Genomic DNA, 21,144 nt, shown 5'->3' on the forward strand with positions numbered 1-21,144 from the left:
AAATTCGCCCCTTTTTAACTAATGAAAACACCAAGCTACTCATTCACTCCCTTATCTCTCCCCTTGACTATTGCAACTCTCTTCTCAAAGTGTGGTGTATAATTTAGTTAATATGTAAAGTTAAGAATAAATTGCCTTTTTTTTTTTAAATATCTATATGCAGTGGTAAATATAAATAACCAACTATATGGTTAGAGAGCAAAATCTCTAATCCACTCTGAGAATAACAGACAGAAGAGATATACTGTATATATTATTAGAGGTGATATATACTGTATATACTATTAGAGGTTGAATCTAGTAAATATCATCAGACTCAGATCTTTTTTTATTTAAAGAAAAAAAGTTAGACTGTTTTGCGGATTTTCAAACAGAACTGTAATATATTATATGCAGGCCATACAAAAAAACAAATGTCTTCCTTCAAAAAAATGTCATTTTAAGATCATTTTAAGGTCAACTCGACGTTCGTTTGCAACCACAGTGACAAGAGAATTTAAAAATAATAGAAAACTTCTTGGTCAAAGGGATTTTCAGACAGTGTATGTGGTTTTCGTTCAGCAATTACTTTAATTTTAAAACAGAATGTTAAAAGCAAGTGAAAATTTCAAACATTCTTTCATTCAGCGAATGTACAAAGATTTTTCATATTAATATTCTCGTCTGAAAATTGATCCATGTGGCCAGCATAAGGCTCGGTACACACCTATGCAGTTTGCTTTTGATCTGTTTCTACACTGCTTTTTGCTGTGTGTTAAGTACAGTATAGAGTGCCCCAATAGCAAGGTAAAGAAAACTTCTGCCTTTAGAACCACTCACTTCCTGCCCAGGACTACATGACCCATGAGGCACTGCTCCTCACACAGTTCTCAGGCACTTACTGACATGTATGGATGGTGTACTGAACTGCATTTCCTGATATGTAAACAAATAATGCATTCTGTATGCAGGCCAACTAATCGGCTGTCCGATTAATCAATTATGAAAATAGTAATCGATTAATTTCATAATCGGTAATAATCCTAAGAAACCGCGCTTAGGACAGGTATATATGGTAAAAGAACAGGTTGCTGCCTCCCTTAATTTCATAATCGATTAGTTGTCGATTAATGGATTAGTTGTTTTAGCCCTAAACTCACACATACATAATCAGTGACGAAAACGCTTACCCCATCGGGTGCTACCATCTTGTTATCATACATGCATACATCAGCATCCAGGGGGAGTGGTCTAAGATATACAAGATTATGATTTAAATAAAAAGGCACATTTATATTTACATGGTTGAGGAATAAAACAGGTCTCTAAATGTACCTGGCACTGCTGTTCACCTTCTGCACATGCTAGTTGCCAGGCTGTGTCTGGTTTACAATCTTTTGAGTCAATTATGCAGAAAAACATGCATATTAGAAAGTAGCCAGTGTTTTTTTTTATTAACGATATAGAAAAGTAATACCAAAAAAGCCATAACGGCATACTTACAAAGGTCTTAGCTTTTAGTCTTTCCTCCTCAGCAGCAGCTTTCTCACGCAGGACTGCTCTGGTCAGTTGTTCAGTTGCAGCAGTTCTTTCCCGTTCCAGGACTTTCCCAATTTCCTCTTGCATCAGTATCCCATGTTCTAATCTATAAAAAAAAAAAAAAAAAGGAAAATATTAAATATGCCATAACATAGGATGTAATCCCACCCCTTTACCCACGCAGGCCACTATAGCAACTTTAGAAACTTAAACTGTCCTTTTTAAACCCCTGAACATTAAAGAATATGCTACCCCACATTTCATTTTCTAATATGTGTCTGTTGTCCCATGTACTTTTTTACATGTTAAAAAGTATCCTGTTCTTATTGTATTGCTTCCTTTGTGTAAAATGCTCAGTGATCTTGCCAGTCTCCCTCATTTTCTATTTCACACTTTTACTAGGAAGATCAAAGTACTGATGTTTCTCCACCCCCACAAGCCTTTTATGCAGCTAAAAACAGAGATTATGTGATCACTTATAAAAAATATATATATATATATATATATATATATATATATATATATACACACACATTAAGAACGTATGTATTAGACCCCTTTCACACTGGGGCGGTTTGCAGGCACTATTGCGTTAAAAATAGCGACTGCAAACCGACACGAAACAGCCGCTGCTGTGTCTCCAGTGTGAAAGCCTGGAGGCTTTCACACTGGAGCGTTGCGCTAGCAGGACGGGAAAAAAAGTCCTGCTAGCAGCATCTTTGAAATCAATGGGGCAGGGCGGCTATACCGCCAGCAAAGTGCCTCTGCAGAGGCGCTTTGCAGTGGTTTTTTAACCCGTTCTCGGCCGCTAGCGGGGGTAAAACCGCTAGAGGCCGAATACCGCCGCTAAAACGACGGTAAAGCGCCGCTTTACCACCGACGCACCTCCCGCCCCAGTGTTAGAGATGCACCGAAATTTCGGCCAAAAATTGTGTTATTGGCAGAATGCCTTTTAAAAGAAAAGGTGCCAATAATGGCACCAAAATGCACTGTTTTTGCCATGAATTTTACCCTGAATCTTGCGGCGATTTTACTGCAAATTCATGGCGAATTTAATGCAAATTCACTACGATTTTACTGCGATTACTGTGCTTATGATGTGTTTTTCATAGCTCATGTAACTCAAAAACCACATAAAAAATGTAACACGGGTGCGTTAATGATGCGTTCTCGCTGTGTTTTCAATGCATTTGAACTGGGAGGCGCGTTTTTTGGGTTTTTTTTTTTTTTTGCATTTTTTTTTAACTGACCAAAAATGCTTAACACCACAATGGAAGCACAATGGACCAGTGTAAAGACATACATAGAAATTAAAGGGATACATTTTTCTTGAGCTTTTCTTGTGCCAAAGGTGCCAATAATGGCCCACAATAAATTCATATTCATTTAAATTAATTATATTAAATTAAAAAGTTGAATATAATACAATTATATATAAAAATCTATATATATTTTTTTAAAAACTGTAGTTTTAAATTTCCATTTGGTGCATATTATATATATATATATATATATATATATATATATATATATATATATATATATATATATATATATATATACGCACACAGTATATACACAAGCAGTTTGTCTTTCATTTCTGTTTTAAACTAAATGGGTTGTTTTACAGGGTAAGGATTCACATACTATATACTTTACTGAATATGTTAACTTGTATTGGGCACTACAGTTGCTTATTTACATATACTATTTACCTACAGTATATTTTAACTGGTATGTCTGTAGCCAGTCTAGCATCTTGTTGGTTTCAACAAATTAAAGTTTCCTGATCAATCTCATAGCTGAATTGCAAAAGTCTTCATAAATCAAAGACAAAATTTACCAAACTGGAAGTGTAGCATGATGTCCTTTAAGTGCAGTTCTGTGCAGGACTAGAACATCTCAATTGGAGAAACTAGAAAACCATGACAGAATGGCACTCTACCAGCAGGTTATTAGCTAAACCCGAAAACCAGATTTGTGAACCTCATATCATCAAGACAAGAGCAGATATTTCTTTTGTGGCTGAATCCACAATAGTGAATTTAGTGAAACATTCCTCTCAAATGCTTGTTACAATAAGCCTAATGACTGAGCTGTTGCTGCTAATCACCCAGTCAGATTATCATTACAATTTTCTAACGTTTTCTAGAAACATCCAAGAGAAAAGCTAATTAGGGAATCATAATGTCTCTAAAATATTTGAGTCATTTAAGTATTAATTTAACCCCACAGGTCTAAGTTGTCACTGCTGGGAACTCAGTGCACTCTCCTCCAATGATAAGACTTGTCCTGCACAGCCTGTCACTGGAAAGCTCCGTGTACAGTTGTGTCTCCTTCCCCAGCTCTTATGCAGCTGGGAACAGAGGGAATGTGATCACTTATAAAAAAAAAAAAAAAGGGAAAAGGTATTTATAATGTTTTTTCTTTTATATCTATACAAAAATGAGTTGCCTTTCAATTCTATTTTAAACTGAATGGCTTGTTTTACAAGGTGACAGTCTCCCGCCGGAAGCAGACAATGGTTCAGCAGGAGAGATTCCCCTATCAGAGCTGTCTGTGCTGATGGTAGAGGTGCGCTTTTTCACTGGTCTCATGATTCGATTATGATCATCTGGTCAAGGATTCGATTTGATTCCACGATGCATCACGATTACCGACGAGCTCCCACTTCCGCTTGAGCCGCCTAGGCAGGCCCCTTCTCCCTGCAATCTTCTGGGACACATCACAGGTCCCAGAAGATTGCCCGGCTATGCAGGACAGCGCAGTGAGACATGCGCACCCGGCTGTGAAGCTGCAAGCTGTCACAGCCGGATGCCCACAGTAGTATTGCCAGCACCATGCACAGGCGGGGGAGAGAAGGGAGGGTTTGGATGGCCACGTCGCTGGATTGTGGGACAGGTGAGTGTCTTTTTATTAAAAGTCAGAAGGTACACTTTTTTTGTAGCTGCTGACTTTTTATAAACCAAAAATTGACTGGAACTCCGCTTTGAAATAAAAATAACATCACTCCCTTAAAAAGTGCACTAATCCGGTGCACTACAGTGTACAAGCATTCACACACTCCTGCTGGGAGGTCAGGAGGGATTAGAATACACAGCTGACAAACAGCCCTGTGAAGTTCCCTGTACTGTCTCTGTGCCGACAGTTCCCCCCGGCTTCCCTGTTTGCACCTTCCAGCACACTAGGAGTTAACACAGAGGAATGTGCAAACGGGAAGCCAGGAAACTGTCAGCATGGAGCGTGCACAAGGTGTAAGTAGAGTACAAACTCATATGTACCCTACTAACGGTTGTCAAAATAACTGTGTTTTAATAAATTCCGTGTTGCGATCTATTAAGTGCCTTGCTGTATGTGCTTTTTAAAAAATATGGAGCTTCATACCTCATTTCTCAGTGTGTGTGCGTACAATACATGCCGCTCATGTGACTGCCCGGACCGCCTCTCGCGTTCTCACGTCTCTTGACGTCAGCGGAGAATTCTCAGCCCCGCCCGCTGACTGTAGCTATCAGATCAGAAGAGAGGCGGGCGGGGCTGAGAATTCCCCGCTGACGTCTGGAGAGATGTGAGAGGCAGGCCGGGCAGTCACATGAGCGGCATGTACACACACACACACACACACACTGAGAAATGAGGTATGAAGCTCAATATTTTTTAAAAAGCACATACAGCAGGGCACTTGATTTTAACACGGGATTTAGTAAAACACACTAATTTTAACAACTATACACTCGGAGCGCTCTCCTGGAGGGGCGGGGCAAGTCGGCAATCGATTTTTCCGGTCGTATGCATCAATGCCACATCGGGGACACCCGAATCGCGATGCAACGATTCATTTCAGCACCCCTAGCTGATGGGGGAATTGTGAGAATTTCTTTCCTGCAACCTGTGGCTGCAGGAAAGAAATTTGTACCCTCTATGGTGTTTTTATGGAGAACACAAGACAGAACAACACTCACAGGAGAGGAGAGTGGACAAAGATGTCACATCAAATGGATTTTAAAAACTAAGCACATCCAAACAAAAATAAATAAAACCACCTGTCACATTTCAATGAAAGTAAGTGATCTAAAGAATTTGGATGAACTCCCCTGAAAATGTTCATTTCTGAAGAAAAAGTAACGGTAAACACATGTACTGTGCATAAATACTCTGAAGGTTAGCAACCATTGCTTATAATTATGCTGTCCTGGCCCAGAGAATAAACTGAATCTGTCGATTTGAAGTTGTCCCCCTTGAACTAACAACATGAATAATTTAGCTCTCAATCAGCTTGGCTTCATTATAGTCTCAGCCATTTACCAAAGCTATCAGTCCCTGCTCATTCAACTCAGGGCTAGATGTAACTATATGAAAATGGCTATAATTGCAGTGAAAGTAAATGACTCAATTCAGAAAGAAAAAATAAAACCTATAATAAAGAACATTCCCAGTGGATTCAATTACTTACACAATCACAAAAAACGTCAATATTATAATTAAAAAGTTTGGTGTTCCTCTTCTGCACTACAGGAAGTCAGGAAATTCACAAGTAGACATCAAGCTGACCACATGCAAATAACTGCTATTGTAAATTCTGTGCCCGATGATTAAACATTGATTACTTATGCATTTTACAGCACAATTTTAGTGACTTTGGCAGCAAAGTTCAGTCTAATCTTTTTTAGACAACACAAAATAACAGACGATTTATCATGCAAGCAATTTCTAGGAAGACTGTTCAATGATTAGTAAAGAAGTGCTAACCTCCACATTCCCAAAATTTCAAGATATTACAATTCATGTACAGAATAAAATACAGATACTGTATTTGCAGCGGTCTTTTGAAAAGTCTCGTCCACAGCGGCTGACTGCAATCTGCATACTTATATGCTTTTATACAACTGGGCGCACGTGAGTGTATTTCTGAGTGGTTTGCTTGTGTCCTTCTTATTCAGTTCACTACGCAATGATGCATTTCCCTGCTTGTTTTTCATAAAATCGCCGGTGTTGAGAACCAGATGACCAACATGAATATGGCTGAAGCAGGATGCTAAAATAAGTCAGGAACAACGATCTAACACTCTAATTAATGAATTCAGCTTATTAAGGAATGATCTGCTGGGACTATTTCATTCTGATTCCGGAGTAATATATCTTCACTGAAAACTCTCTCCCTATAATTGCACATATTGGCAACATACACCAGAGTGGTTTTTATAATTTTGTTCACAGAAATTTTAGCATTGTGGTGTTTTTAGTGTGATTTTCACAAAATAATTTGTTCACATTTTAATTTAGTTTATGGCGTTTTTTTTGTGTGGATTACAGCGCCAGGTTTTTTGCTACACTTCACACTTGCTAGTTATGGTTATATATTCACATATGTGCCTTATTCCTCAGAGTGGCATAGTTCATGTGGTCTTTTGTTTTTTTATGTGTTTTTTCACAGGAGTATTTAGCACTGTAGCGGATTGGTATGTATTAGCACCAGGATCATTCAACTAATGATTTTATTACAGGCTTTGCACATTCTTATTGCACATTTTGTACATTCATTTATGCTGACTGATCATATATTAGAGCGCATCAATTTTAAATATTTTTTCTATGCTCGGTGGGATTCTGATGACCTTTCATTGATAGCAGCTTTATTTTTATTGATTAGTCAACCCTTATTGGGATTTTATTTTATTGTATTTTTTCCACTTAATTATTTATTTATATCCATCTCAGGGCTTGGTAATTACTTATCATTATATATATATATATATATATATATATATATATATATCTATATATCTCTATCACACACACATACGTACATACATATACACACACACACTGTACATTCACATCAGTCCCTGCCCTCAAGGAGTTTACAATCTAAGGTATATCTTATTATGGCAAACTTTTCACCTTACTAAACTGTTGGGTCATCCTGCTCTACTAAGTTGGCCAGAGATGCTTTACTCAGAAGACTGGTGAAGATATTGGCACCTGTGAAGGAGTTTGGGGGTACTATATCGCTGAAGTGGAGGTAAAGTTAAGTACACACCAGTTTGTTTGTTTTTTCACTTTTATGCAGTGAGTTGAAAAAAAAAAAACAAAAAAAAAAAAAAAAAAAAAACTGATTTCTGCATCTACTGAGGTGGATGCAGGAATTCATTCAACCAACCCTGCTAGGATATTCTATTCTGACATCTGGAACTCTTCTCCGTGAATATGCACCAATCAGCGATGAAAATTGCTGATCAAAAGAAGGTTTTCCAGCAGGTCCGTTCAATAGAAGCAGATCTAAAGATTCTTTTCTGTCAAACTGGAAGGGCTACACAATCTGAAATTTGGCCAAATTTCTATTCATGTGTACCCAGATTTAAAATAATGGAGTTTTCTTTTGCTTTGAAGAATATATCAAGAAAGGAGGTGTTCTGTAGTCCTGTCCCAGATTGACAACACTGATTCTCGATATATACAGTATGATGTTACCCAATGATAACAAGTATGTTAATGCCAAGATAACAGGTAAAAAAAAATAATTCTAAAAGGCAGGTGTTTTTTAACCTTAATGCATTAATGTAAAAAAAACTTTTACTGTTACTGCCTCTCCCCCTTCTTAAACACATACCTGACACCATTCTCGATCCAGCGTTGTCCCTGTCAGCAGCTCCGCTCTGCTCTCTCTTCCTGCATTCACCGGCTTGGCTGAGAGCAGGAGACATTGGTTCTTGCTGCTGTCAGTCAAACCCATCGAGGGAGTGGGAGGCGGAGTCAAGCCACGCTGTGTCAACAGATGCACATAACCTGGCTTGGGATCAAGCCCACACGTGTGTCATCATAGCAAGCAGCTTGCTATGGGGGCACTCATAGAAGAGGAGGAGCATACAGCACTGATGGGCGACCCCAAAAGAGGAGGTTCCAGTCCGCTCTGAGCGGAAAAGTATAACATGTTTGTTATTTTAATTTTTTTTTTTTTTTTTTATTAACTTTACAAAAACTTTACAAATCACTAGGTTTTGATCTTCAGTTTCGATCCAATACAAATGCTACCTTCTCCTAGACAGAGCTTGAGGGCAAATTACAGGATTATAACTTCCCTGGCCATACCCTTTGGTAAATTTCACTGGGAGTTTCAACGTTGATGCAATACTTGCACCCAAGGGATGACATTGATAAAGTACTTCTCGTTACAATACTGGGACTGATCATGTGATTATGGGAAAGAAAAAATACCATTCTGAGAGAATTCTACAGATGCACCCAAAAGGTCTATCTCTACATTTGCATGTTATGATTTTAGTGGGGTTTGATAAAGCCCTTGCAATTTATACTGTTGGATCAGCAAGAGAAGTTTCACTTTGAATTAAAAAATAGACTTGAAATAAAACATGCAGCTCTGCTCGATGCAGCCAACAAACAATAAATACATGAGTCGTGTTTGGGAATATTATCACCAAAACCAAGTCTTTGCGATAATAAAGAATTCAGTCCTTTCTGTTTATTCTCTCAAGGCCAAGCCAAGGAAACTAGAATAAACATGTTATTAAAACAGGGATCAATAGGAAAAAAGCTCTTGTGTGTACCATAACACAAAAGGTTAGGTCCCATGTATCGATTTTAATATAACACTTTTTGCTCAGCCTCCCAAAGGGTTCTTTTTAAATATTACTTTCCATTTTTCTTTTCCTTTGTATCAGACCTGGGATATTAGTTATTTTCTCTGGCAAAGGGGAAATAATAAATTATTGACTGTGAAAAAGCTGTAATACATTGATAAAGGTTGGCAATATAATAAAACATAAGGCTTGATTGACATCTAAAAAATTGAATTACTTTCCATGACAATTCCTGGTAAAGACTACCACCTCAAAGTGTACAATTTGTAATAAATTACACAAAAATATTTTATACTGAAATTGATGCAACTGAAATAAATGCTCTCTCTCCTTTTATATTACCTCTCTGTATTATAACTATTAATAATCATTCTCTCTACCAAAAGCATAGAATTTTAACCGGGTGTATCTATATCAAAGGGCTCGTTAACACTTGCTCAAAATACTGATGCTTATCAAACCCGTCTATAGTGTTAATGAGCGTTAATAGGTGCGGTTGATAAAAGTTTAATGAGCATTGATGCACATAATGAGCTCCCCCAAATGCCCTATGCGTGTTTGCAGTGCAGTTCACATGCGTTTTTGGCTTGTTAAAACTGCACCAAACGCCTACAATAGCTGGTTGTTAAGGAGCAGGCCGGGAAGCCGGTTGCCACGTCCTTAACAACTGATGAGTCATAGCTGTAAGTGGGCTTCCCCGCTGACAGCTGAACATAAGAAAAATAATAACTGCCAAAAAAAAAAAAAAAAAAAGAAAAAAACTGCATGGTGTCTCTCCTTCAATCCCTTCGGATCTGTTATGGATTTTGAGGGGAACCCCACGGCAAAATAAAAAAAAAAAAAAAAAAAATGGCTTGGGGTTCCCCCCCAAAATCCATGCCAGACCCTTATCCGAGCATGCAGCCCAGCAGGTCAGGAAAGGGAGGGAAGACAAGCGAGCACTCCCCCTCCCCTGAACCATACCAGGCCACATGCCCTCAACATGGGGGTGCTTTGGAGCAGGGGGGGGGCATGTTGATGGGGATAAAGGCCTCTTCCACACAACCCTGGCTGGTGGTTGTGGGGGTCTGCGGGCAGGGGGTTTATTGTAAACTGGAAGCCCTCTAACAAGGGGGCACACAGATCCCGCCCCCCAAGTGAATAAGTATGGGGTACATTGTACCTTCTGAAAGGGAGGGGTGCACTCATCCCTTCCCTTTCCTGAGCTGAATGCTCGGATAAGGGTCTGTATGGATTATGGGGGGGACCCCATGCCAATTCTTTTTTTAAACTGGGTGACCCCACGCCTTTTTTTTCACAATTTTTTTCTATTGCCGGCAATTCTTTTTTACATTCAGCTGTCAGTGGGCTTCCTGATGCAATCAGCGATTGTTAAGGATGCGGCGGCCAGCTTCCAAAACGCCTCCTCAACCACCAGCTAAAATTCATACTGCAAACGCGCCGCAATCGTATGCAGCGCTTCACTTTCTGCACATTTTGTTATGTTACAGCCTTATTCCAAAATGTATTAAATTCATTGGTGCCAGAGCAGAGAGTGGTGACTGACAATCACCAGCTCTCTGCTCACGGAGCTGTGAGAACCGAGTGATCGGCGGTGTTTGATCGTTTGGTTCTGTTTTAGAGTCGGCGGGGGACAGATGCAGCATCAGACCCATTCTGCATCCACTTAGTTTAGTATAATTCTTTAAAAAAAAAAAAAAAAAAGCCATAACAGCCAAAAAAAGTTGAATTTGTATGCAAGTGGGATACAGGTACATTTAAAAGGGGCTGTAAAGTCTAAATGTTTTTTACCTTAATGCATTCTTTGCATTAAGGTAAAAAATGTTTAGGTGTCAGCATCGCCCCCCTCAGCCCCCTTTACTTACCTGAGACCTTATTTGATCTAACGCTGCGCACGTCTGCAGCTCTTCTCTCACTTCCGGGTCTCATTGGCTTTGCTGGGGCACAGGGAGCCATTGGCTCCCAGTGCTGTCAATCAAAGCCAGAGACAAAGAAGCGGGGGAAGGAGGAGGTTCCAACCCGCTCTGTGCGATTCTAATGCACAGAGTAGGCAAGTATAGACATGTTTCCTATTTTATTTTTCATTTTTTTTATTTACCTTTACAACCCTTTTAAGTATAACTTCTGCCAAAAAAATATTTTTACGTTTTTTGGATAGCCTAGGGAAGGGTTAAGACCCCTGTAACATTAGTTTTGCTGTCTGTGCCCCTGTTCAGATTTCATCTAACTTTCTGTCCCGATTACGATTGGATTTTGAAAATTTTGGGTTGTTGTGGAAACATGGATGGGTGATAAAGCTTCAGTGGAGACACCATTTTCCCATGATAACTCTTACGGGAGTGAATTTCCCTTCCTAAGAGTAGATTTTTTATTTGTCACCGCGGCATGCGCTCTATGGGCGGTATGTGACATCACTAATTAACTCCGCCCAATGCGTTTCGCCCCTCCAACTATAGACATAAGGATACTTTCTTTGTATATGAGCACTTTATTGCGACTATGCAAAGTAATTTTTGTATGTATTACTTAGAAATTTGAAGTGTAGGACAGCTCTGTGAGCTTTCATATGTTTAGGAATTAAGGTCATAATACCTTTGTAGCAGCAGTCCTTTGCACAGAATTTATTGCCTTATTCTTTATATTCTAGTATGTTTGAGGGAATATAATCATTTATGCAACTGCAGACAGACAATCACAACAAGTGAAATAATAATATTTAAAGGATTATATGACATACACATTCTCAGCCTCAACATGCACAAAGATTTTTTTTTTCAATTTTCAAGACAATATTCTAAGCACTAGCAGACTTATAGGGCGTACACACGGTCAGACTTTGTTCGGACATTCCGACAACAAAATCCTAGGATTTTTTCCGACGGATGTTGGCTCAAACTTGTTTTGTCTACACACGGTCGCACAAAGTTGTCGGAAAATCCGATCGTTCTAAACGCGGTGACGTAAAACACATACGTCGGGACTATAAGCGGGGCAGTGGCCAATAGCTTTCATCTCTTTATTTATTCTGAGCATGCGTGGCACTTTGTCCGTCGGATTTGTGTACACACGATCAGAATTTCCGACAATGGATTTTGTTGTCGGAAAATTTTATCTCCTGCTCTCCAACTTTGTGTGTCGGAAAATCCGATGGAAAATGTCCGATGGAGCCCACACACGGTCGGAATTTCCGACAACACACTCCGATCGGACATTTTCCATCGGAAAATCCGACCGTGTGTACGGGGCATTAGAATGATCACCACTGGGGCACTTCAATCGAGCTGTTAACCCTTTACAAATGCAGTTACAGAATAACCCTACCCAGCACAGACCCCACAGCACATACCTAAATCCCCCACCCCCCCCAGTGCAGACCCCTCAGTACAGGCACCCCATCCCACAGTACAGACCTCACAATAGAAACCCCTCCCCCCAGTACAGACCTCGTCCCATTCTCAGTACAGATCCCTCAGCACATAACCCCACAGTACTGACACACCCCTTCCCCTGCCCCAGGGCACAGAACTCTAAGAACTGGAAACCCCCACACTCACAGATGATATACAGCAGGATCACAGATAATATACAGCAGGATCACAGAGTGAGGGGCAGGGAAGAAAAGTTATGGGTGGAGCAGGGAAGGAATTTGCTCTCAAACTGAGCTCTAGCTGTCACTGAAGCAGCAGGTGCAGACTCGCTGGGGGAGCCACAGCTGCCTGACATTTTCTTTTGTGTTGCACAGTGCTGTGAATCCTGCATGCAGCACCCCCAATGAGTCCACACCCGGTGGAGCCATATTTCTGCTCCGGTTTGGCATTACTTTATTGTGCATCACTCCGGGACCCAAGCTCTCCCTCAGTCAATGCTGTTTCTCCATGAATCCAGCAAGGCCAGACTCCTTTTGTAGCCTCCAAAAACCCCTGTTGTAGTCCAGGGCCTCTGCCCCCCCCCCCCCTATTCTAGTTCAGGGCCTTCATAACCCCTTCTCTTAGTCCGGGGGTTTCCACAACCCCACTCTTCTAGTCCAAGGCCTTCTCCACGCAACCCCCCTTCCTACTCCAGGGACTCTGCACCACACACCCCTTTACTAGGCCAGGGCCTTGGCTCCATATACTCCTTTTTTAATCTAGGGCCTCTGCTCCACACACCCTTCTTCAAATGCAGGGCCCCTGCTGCATGCATTCCTCTCCTAGTCCAAAGCCTCCATTTCATGCACCCTTTCAGTAATCCAGGGCCTCTGCTCTATGCACCCCTCTACTAATCCAGGTTCTCCACTCCATGCACCCCTCTCCTAGTCCAGAGCCTGAGCACCATGCACCCTTCTCCTAGTCCAGAGCCTGCACTCCCCACACCCCTCTCCTAATTGAGGGCCTCCACTCCACACACTCCTCTCTTAGTCCAGGACCTGAGCTTGACGCATTCCTCTCCCACCCCAGGGACTTCGCTCCAGGCACTTATCACCCAGTCCAAAGTCTCTGCTTCATGCATTGCCCTCCTGCTCCAGAGACTTAACTCCATGCACCCCTCTCAGAGTCCACAGCCTCTGCTTCACACACCACCCCTCTTGGTCCAGAGACTCCGCTTCAAGCGCACCTCTTTTGGTCCAGAGACTCTGCTTCATGCACCCCTCTCTTAGTCCAGGGACTCTGCTTCATGCACCTCCTCTCTTAGTCCAAAGACTACACTTCACGCACCCTTTTCCCAGTCCAGAGTCTCCTCTTTATGCACTCCTCTCCTAGTACAAAGACTCCTCCCCATGCAACCCTCTCCTAGTTCAAGGACTCCATGCACCACTCTTCTAACCCAGGGCTGGCTACCACAAAGAACACACCTCTGGTGGCCTCCTCCACACAATACTTTCCTACCCACCCTCTCCTAACCTCCTAATCCAAGGATGACTACCACAATGAACACACCTCACCAGAAGCTCTCAATTCTTTAGCCCCTCTTGTGTCACTGCAAAGAATGGCAATGTACAGTTATGTGGGCGGGATTTAGGCAGAAGGCCGGCATTGCTGTGCACTAGCACTGAATCACCCCACCCCGCCGCCCACATACAAACCATTTATTACTGTTGCTTAGCAACAATAGTTGTTTACCAATCCACCACTCCAGATAATTCTATTAGCCACTGCGGCTGTGTTTACAGTAAACACAGAAATTAAACTGACATGGACATTACATAACTGGCTGGGCTGTGGCCTCAAAATTGTGGGAGCTGGTGCGGGCCACACCACTCACTATACACACTATAAGTATACCACTGCATGACCCTCCCTCCAGATCAACAATGCTCTCTCCATCAAGGCTGCAGGGACCCTAATAAAGGAAGTGTATTACTGACCAGATCACCAGGTAAAAACTAAAGCAGCCACCACATCTAAAGATTATAAACCTGCAATATATAAAATGTTGGGTTGAATATCACTTTAATTAATTTTATATGATTAGTAATACTTTGGGGCCACTGTGTACTTAGTGCTGTACTTGTTTCCTTATATTCCACTGTGCATATTGATTTTATTGTGGAAGCGGGTATTTTATGTGATTTCTGTACATATGTTACAGTGCAGACTAGACAATTTGATTTAGATCCTATACAGAACAAACCTTTTTTGATTCGCAGACTCTCTTCTTGCTTGTTCTAGAGCTAGTTCTTCAGCAATTTTTCTCCTGAGCTCTTCTTCATTAACTAATAAGAAAATGAGAAAATAAGTAAAGTTATCAGTGTTTTTGCCTTGTAATATAGTCAGCTAAACATTATATAGGATACTATAGGATTTATTTAGCCAAAACCCATGAATCAGCAATACAATATTCCAGAGTCTCCTGGCTTATTGGTCTTAGGGTAGATTTAGAAATATTTTGTAAAAGACCCTCCCAAACCATACATTATCCGAAAGTATAGAACTGGTAGAATTAAAAAGAAGGCGCAAATTTTAGGTCCCACGATAGCTGCACACAATTTATCAAAATTATATTTTTGCTAAAAATACACTAAAATCATTATTAGCGGACATAAACAGCAAAAATTACAAAATTCCTGCTAAATTTCTACTAAATCTAAAGCTGTATTGAGTTAATAACCAACAGATATTTGTAAATTTGAAAATCGAAGGTATGCAAAACTGTAAAATAATCTAGAGTTTGACTTTCACCTATGCATATTGCCAACGCCCAATCGCAATGTCATGTGTGTAACAAAGCACCTTTGTGTGGTGTTGCAGGCCTCATTCACAACATCAAGAAAAAGTGTATTTCTGTGCCCAGGAATCAAAAGTCTTTGCGTACAAATCAATGACAGGCTGACGGACACTGTGGCTGTATGCATGTAACCGCACATTCAAGTGGTTACAAGAACATAGGGATTTATGAACAGCTCAGCTTGTGTCCAGGATGGGAGATTACATGCGTACATCCACAGTATCTGTCAGCCTGTGCAGTGTCTCTCATTCGTCAGTTAATACAGGTGGATGTACGCAAACACATGTGACTCCTGGGCGCAGAAGGGCGTTCTGTGTGTTAATGAGGTCTTTGGGCTCACAAGGTTACTGTGGCCTGTACAGAGTGACGAGCGGTTTGCTTATGGAGCAATAGCTGCATGCTGACAGCCTATGTTACTATATGGGGACACAGCAGCTATCCAAACACAGCTGCAGGTCCTAATTTAACAGGCGCATGGGTGCATGGCACCGAATGCAGACAGTGTGCATTCAGGGTTGCTTACCAGCATCTGCACACGTAATAATTAGACCTGCAACTGCGTTTGTACACAGCGATGTGTCCCCATAGAGCAGGGGTCCTCAAACAACTGCCCGCGGGCCACATATGGCCCGTCAAGGTAATTTACTCGGCCCGGTCGTTAGGGCCGGCCCTATCATGGGTCCTGCTCCTACAAGCCTTCACCTCCGTAAGCCTCCTCCACCGCTGTCATCAGTGAACAGCGGTGAGCAATAGGCAGCCCAGCCCAGGACGGAGGGCAGGAAAAGGAGACGTCCAAAGTAACGTGATGTTAAACCGCAGGTGTATGATTGCAATTACACAGGGCAACCAATCACCAGCTTGCCAACATTAAAAGTCACTCTGCCGGCTCCAGCTCCAGGCCTCCGTCTAGAACTGCGCCACCCTCTGATGGTAGGACACTGCTATTGGAGGTAAAAGGGTGGGGTGGGGGGCAGAGGTCACTGTTATAGGGGAAAGGAGGCAGAGGACACCAGTGTGTGTATGATGTGAAGGAGGCAGAGGAAACTGTCAAAGGCAGGGCCACCCACATAGCAGTGTCCTCTGCCACCCCTCACATCACTACTCATCCCTGATCCCTGCATTCTAAAAGCAACGCACTCCAGAACCCTGCATTCTGAGCGCAACACATTCCAGAACCCTGCATTCTGAGCGCAACACATTCCAGAACCCTGCATTCTGAGTGCAATGTACTCCAGAATCCTGCATTCTACATAATAAGATGTGTGCATAGGAATTAGCTTATATTTTTCTTACAACTATAGTCCAGCCCCCCAACAGTCTGAGGGACAGTGAACTGGCCCCCTATTTAAAATGTTTGAGGACCATGCCATAGAGTAACACTGGGCTGACTGCATGCAGCTGAAGGCAGCTCCAGCAGCATTAACAAACTGCTCATCAAGCTGTATGGGACAGAGCACCCATACAAATGAGCCCTTATGCGCAGTTTAAAATGGATGTACGATAGTGTATGCCTGTGCGAGGACCGGTTTTGCCCACAAAGGCATGCACGGGAATGCACAGCTGTTCCAAGCATCCCCGTGCAGGCAGTCCCATTCACATCAACTGGGGCACAGCAGCTGCACGGACACTGCTCCCAATCTGACAGTGTGCATTTGAAGGCCGTGCACGCACATGGCGGTCTAATTGGGAGCAGCAGCTATGTCCCAACTGACATGAATGGGACTGCCTGCACAGGGATGCTTAGAACACCTGTGCATTCCCGTGTGGGCAAACATGGCCTTATGTTTCTTAATTTTATTGGAGGGGCTTTGGTGAAACTGCTACATCTGCAGGAAAGCTTTTTCTTTTGAAAAACAGACTTACAGTCTGGGCCACAAGGTAAAAATAAAGGAAAGAAAGCCCAACAAAAAGAAAAAAATGAAGCCATCACATCCAAGAACTGGTAAACTGCAATATAGTAAAATGTTTGCTTTTTCATACAACACCGCTTGAACAAGGATTTTCAATTCCCATCTCTCCACTGCAGAATGAAAGAACAGAAAGCACACTGTTCAGAGACTGCCTGTTCATTCACAAATTGAAATCATAGTAAACATTGTTTACTATGTTTAGGTTATAAAAGAAGTGAGTGTTTGGTACCGTTCATTCGGGAAAGGTAAGGACTGGTAAATTATGTACCAGTCCCCACCCCACCACCCATCCTTAAACTGATCCCCATGTGCCTCAGCAACAGCTGACAGCCAACGAGAGGAAGAGGAGAAGAAGTCGCAAGCACTGCGGAAAGGCAGCGGGGGTGCAGGGGATCGGTCTTGAAGGGTGATTTAGGTCTGCGGATTGTAAGTGGATGGGGGATTTTAGAACTGTGTGGGATAATGCAACAGCAGGGAAAGAAGGAAAAAGCAGTGCCAGTAGCAGGCTAACATTTTAGATAATTTTGCATGCACACAGCAGCTCATCAGCCACTAATCACAGCTGATCTTTTGTTCAGCACAGACTGCTAAACAATTCTGCAATAAGTTAATGGTCACTTTAGTAACCATGAGCTTATAGCAGAAGAGGGAATGCAAGTGATGTAAAGCACACTGGCCAGCTGGAAAGGGTTCTGTGCCACAGTATGCCTTACGCCGTTGGCATTAAAAGGGTTAAAAGCGTTAGTAAGTCTAACTAGAAAATGAAAAAATCTGTTGTACAGCCAAAATTTATTGATATGTTTTTTTTTACTTTTGGTTAAGTCCCATGATAATTGTGCAACAATATTTTTTAATAAACAAACCAAAACTTGCAGTGCCGCTGTAAGCTGAGACAGAGATCTCCCCGCCAGTTGCAGTGAATGTAGCTCAGCCAGCGCCGTTCCTCTGTGACCAAGCCCTGGAGAGTGGGGCAAAACATGTCAGTGGGGCATGACGCTAGCCGAGGCCACATTCATCTACATATTAATGCACTAGGTTGGTGAGTGGCGCCTTTTCTTCTCTTTGATAATATTTTTTTTTTTTTTAAGAGAAATACACTAACATTATTAATTTGTGCAAACAAGCATAACAATCTGTACACTTTCTACAAAATAAAAGATACATCTGTACTGACAAAAAAATAAAGTGTGAATTCAAAATTGCGCATTTTTTAAACATTACTACTTTACCTATTTGATATTACACTAAAATAATGCTCCTAAAATTATTCTTAAACCTCTAACATGTGCAGGGATACCAAACAGGTATAGTTGCACAGTCTTATCTGTGCATCCTAAATATATGTATAGGTCTGTAGTGGTCAAAAAAATAAAAAGAATAAAGTTTTATTAAAGTTTCGCTAGTTTCTGAGCCTAAAGCACATTCAGATCACATATGAAAAAGTCAATAAAGAAAATACAAAATGACAATAAAATGTTTCCGTAATACAATATACTTTTGGCCTGTTCCTATGCTAAAGAGATATCTTGATTTAATTAATTAATTATTAGGGTGCATTCAAGTATGTGAATACACCCACACTCTGATTAGATCTGAGAACCCCAGCAGGTGTTCCTGAGATTAGCTGCAGGAGGCAGCCCTAATGAAAGCAATGGGAGTCTTCCTGCAGCTAAACGCAACCACCTGCATGTAAATGCTCACGCAGCGATCACATGATCAGCCCTTGATGTAGACTACCTGCCTCCAGGGCCAATCACTTGCATGTGATCACTGAATCAGAGATTACATGGGAGTGGTTGTTATTAGCTTCGAAAGCCAGCAGTCTCTTATTGCTTTTAAAGGGCAGCCAGCCACAGCTAATTGCAGGAACCCCTGCCGGATCTCACATCTACTGAAACTGAAAAGGAACGTGTCTGGCAGACCCAAAGCCACAACAGAATCAGATGAAAATGTTCTGTCAACAGCTTGTGTGATGACAACAGCTTCAAACATGGCTCCATAGTGGCTGAAGAAAACCGGAGTCACTTTCCACTGTGAAGAGAAGACTTTGAACTGCAGAATTTGCTAAAACCAGGAATTACTAAAGACTGGAACAGGCCAATGAATCAAGGTTTGGAATCCTCACTTCATCAAGCAGGGTTTTTGTATGGCACCAAGTAGTTAAAAGGATCATTCCTTAGCATGTGGCAGCAGTTGTCAGGTTTACCCCTAACACAGGTGGTCAGGCACTATAGCTGGCTTGCGTTCTTCACCTATAGCAGCCCCCTTTCCCATAAGGCAAGCAGGCCTACTGGTTCTCGGTTGCCCCCATACACCATGCTATAGTGCCTGGATACCACGCCAGGGTAGGCATGAACTGAGCATAGCAAGCAGGTCCTTGAGGTTGGCAGACGGGTTCAACGACAGTCGAGGTACAATGCAGGCAAGGTTCAGAATAGTCAGGGTGAATTCCGTAGTCAAAAGGCAGGCAGAGTTAAGAGTAGTCGATTTTCAATCCAAGATCATAAACAGGGAGCAGACAAACAGAGAGCTTGGAGCACATGTTACAAACACAATATCACAAGCATGAGACTGCAGGCTTGGCTGGCTTAAATCGAGTGGTCACCACCCAGAGACTGGCTATACCATACATCAATTTGCAGGTGGACAGACAGGCAGGGGGAATGTATCACAACCAAAATATCAATGCTGGAATGAGACCAGAGCAAGGATAGGGCAGGAGCATTACAGAGATAGTGTTTCAAAACCTACATCCAGACTATGTCAGAACTACCTTAAAAGAAAAGATGGAAACCCCACCCTGCACATAAAGATGAAAACAAAGACACCTAAGAGTGCTACACATTTGTGGTAATAGCATTGGAAAGAACTAGTTAATATTTAACATTTATTGTAGAAACAATGACACTATTACAAGGTTTAAAAAAATTAAAAAGCAAAACCTTGTGCCTTAAGTTGGGCTTTACACAAAGCACAAAATCCAATTACCAGCTTGCTTTCACCTGCTACATTTAAAAAAAAAAAAAATATGTTATGATAAAGCAAAAACAAAAATGGAGCTGGAAGAAAAAAGTAAGTATAACTTAGAGGTTCCAGTGAAATTGCACAATTGAGAACAAAGCCGCCAGTGTCTTCCTCCAGGATGCTGGGAATGCTGAGGTGTCCAAATCCCATAAGACTGCGTTCTTGTATTGCACAGAAGTACACGCTCATGGGATTTGAGATCCTCAGCTTTCCCTAACCCGAGAGAAGGCCCAGTGACATTGCCCTCACCTAGCCATGAGCACATAACATATGGATGTATTTCGAGGGCACCAAATTTCAGGTACATACAGCATTCAATTCTAAGTCTGGCAATATGCACCATCTTGGTTCCTCGAATGCAGGAAAAATATCAGGGATTTTATGGCAAATCATATTTTTTTGCCTCAAATCATCTGTGTGCACGAGGCCTTTAAGTTAAGACATTTCCAAGTGTTAATGGAAGGAGGTTTACAGTTTAATAGAAACCTGCTGCATGCAATGGCTGGTAAACAGCTAGTCCCTTTATTTATGATCTACATAAAACCCTGTGAACAGTCTTCCAGTGGAATATGCAGCATTGTGTTTAAACAGCTTACCAATTTCGACAATTGACTAATAATCAAATGGATGTAAAATATCCTCCTGGATTTACACATTTCAGTATACAGTTTAGTAATATCTAATCTCAGTATCAGAAATTCAAGTCACAGCTTTGGCGTTACAATGCTTATAAAATGAATTAATTTCCCTAATATACAAGCTACCAGAAATCCCTAGAGTGTTTTTGTATGGAGTTTACAGCAAATGAATAATTATTTTCACAAGAATTTTAGATTGACACAATAGGGCAGGCATATGCAATTAGCGGACCTCTAGCTGTTGCAGAACTTCAA

General features: G+C 41.5%; 1 protein-coding gene across 1 annotated transcript in view; it reads right to left on the reverse strand.

Annotated features, from left to right (window-relative positions):
• Window positions 1-21,144, reverse strand: part of CHCHD3 (coiled-coil-helix-coiled-coil-helix domain containing 3) — a 245,425-nt gene that overhangs the window by 195,175 nt on the left and 29,106 nt on the right. Inside the window, exons 3-4 of the mRNA XM_073619418.1 lie at window positions 14,724-14,805; window positions 1,483-1,624 (exon numbers count right to left, since the gene is read on the reverse strand). Of these exons, the coding sequence (XP_073475519.1) occupies window positions 1,483-1,624; window positions 14,724-14,805 (224 nt within the window). The remainder of the gene's footprint in view (window positions 1-1,482; window positions 1,625-14,723; window positions 14,806-21,144) is intronic.

This window comes from Aquarana catesbeiana, linkage group LG03, assembly GCF_042186555.1.
Source record: "Aquarana catesbeiana isolate 2022-GZ linkage group LG03, ASM4218655v1, whole genome shotgun sequence".
In the NCBI taxonomy this organism is placed as follows: Eukaryota; Metazoa; Chordata; class Amphibia; order Anura; family Ranidae; genus Aquarana; species Aquarana catesbeiana.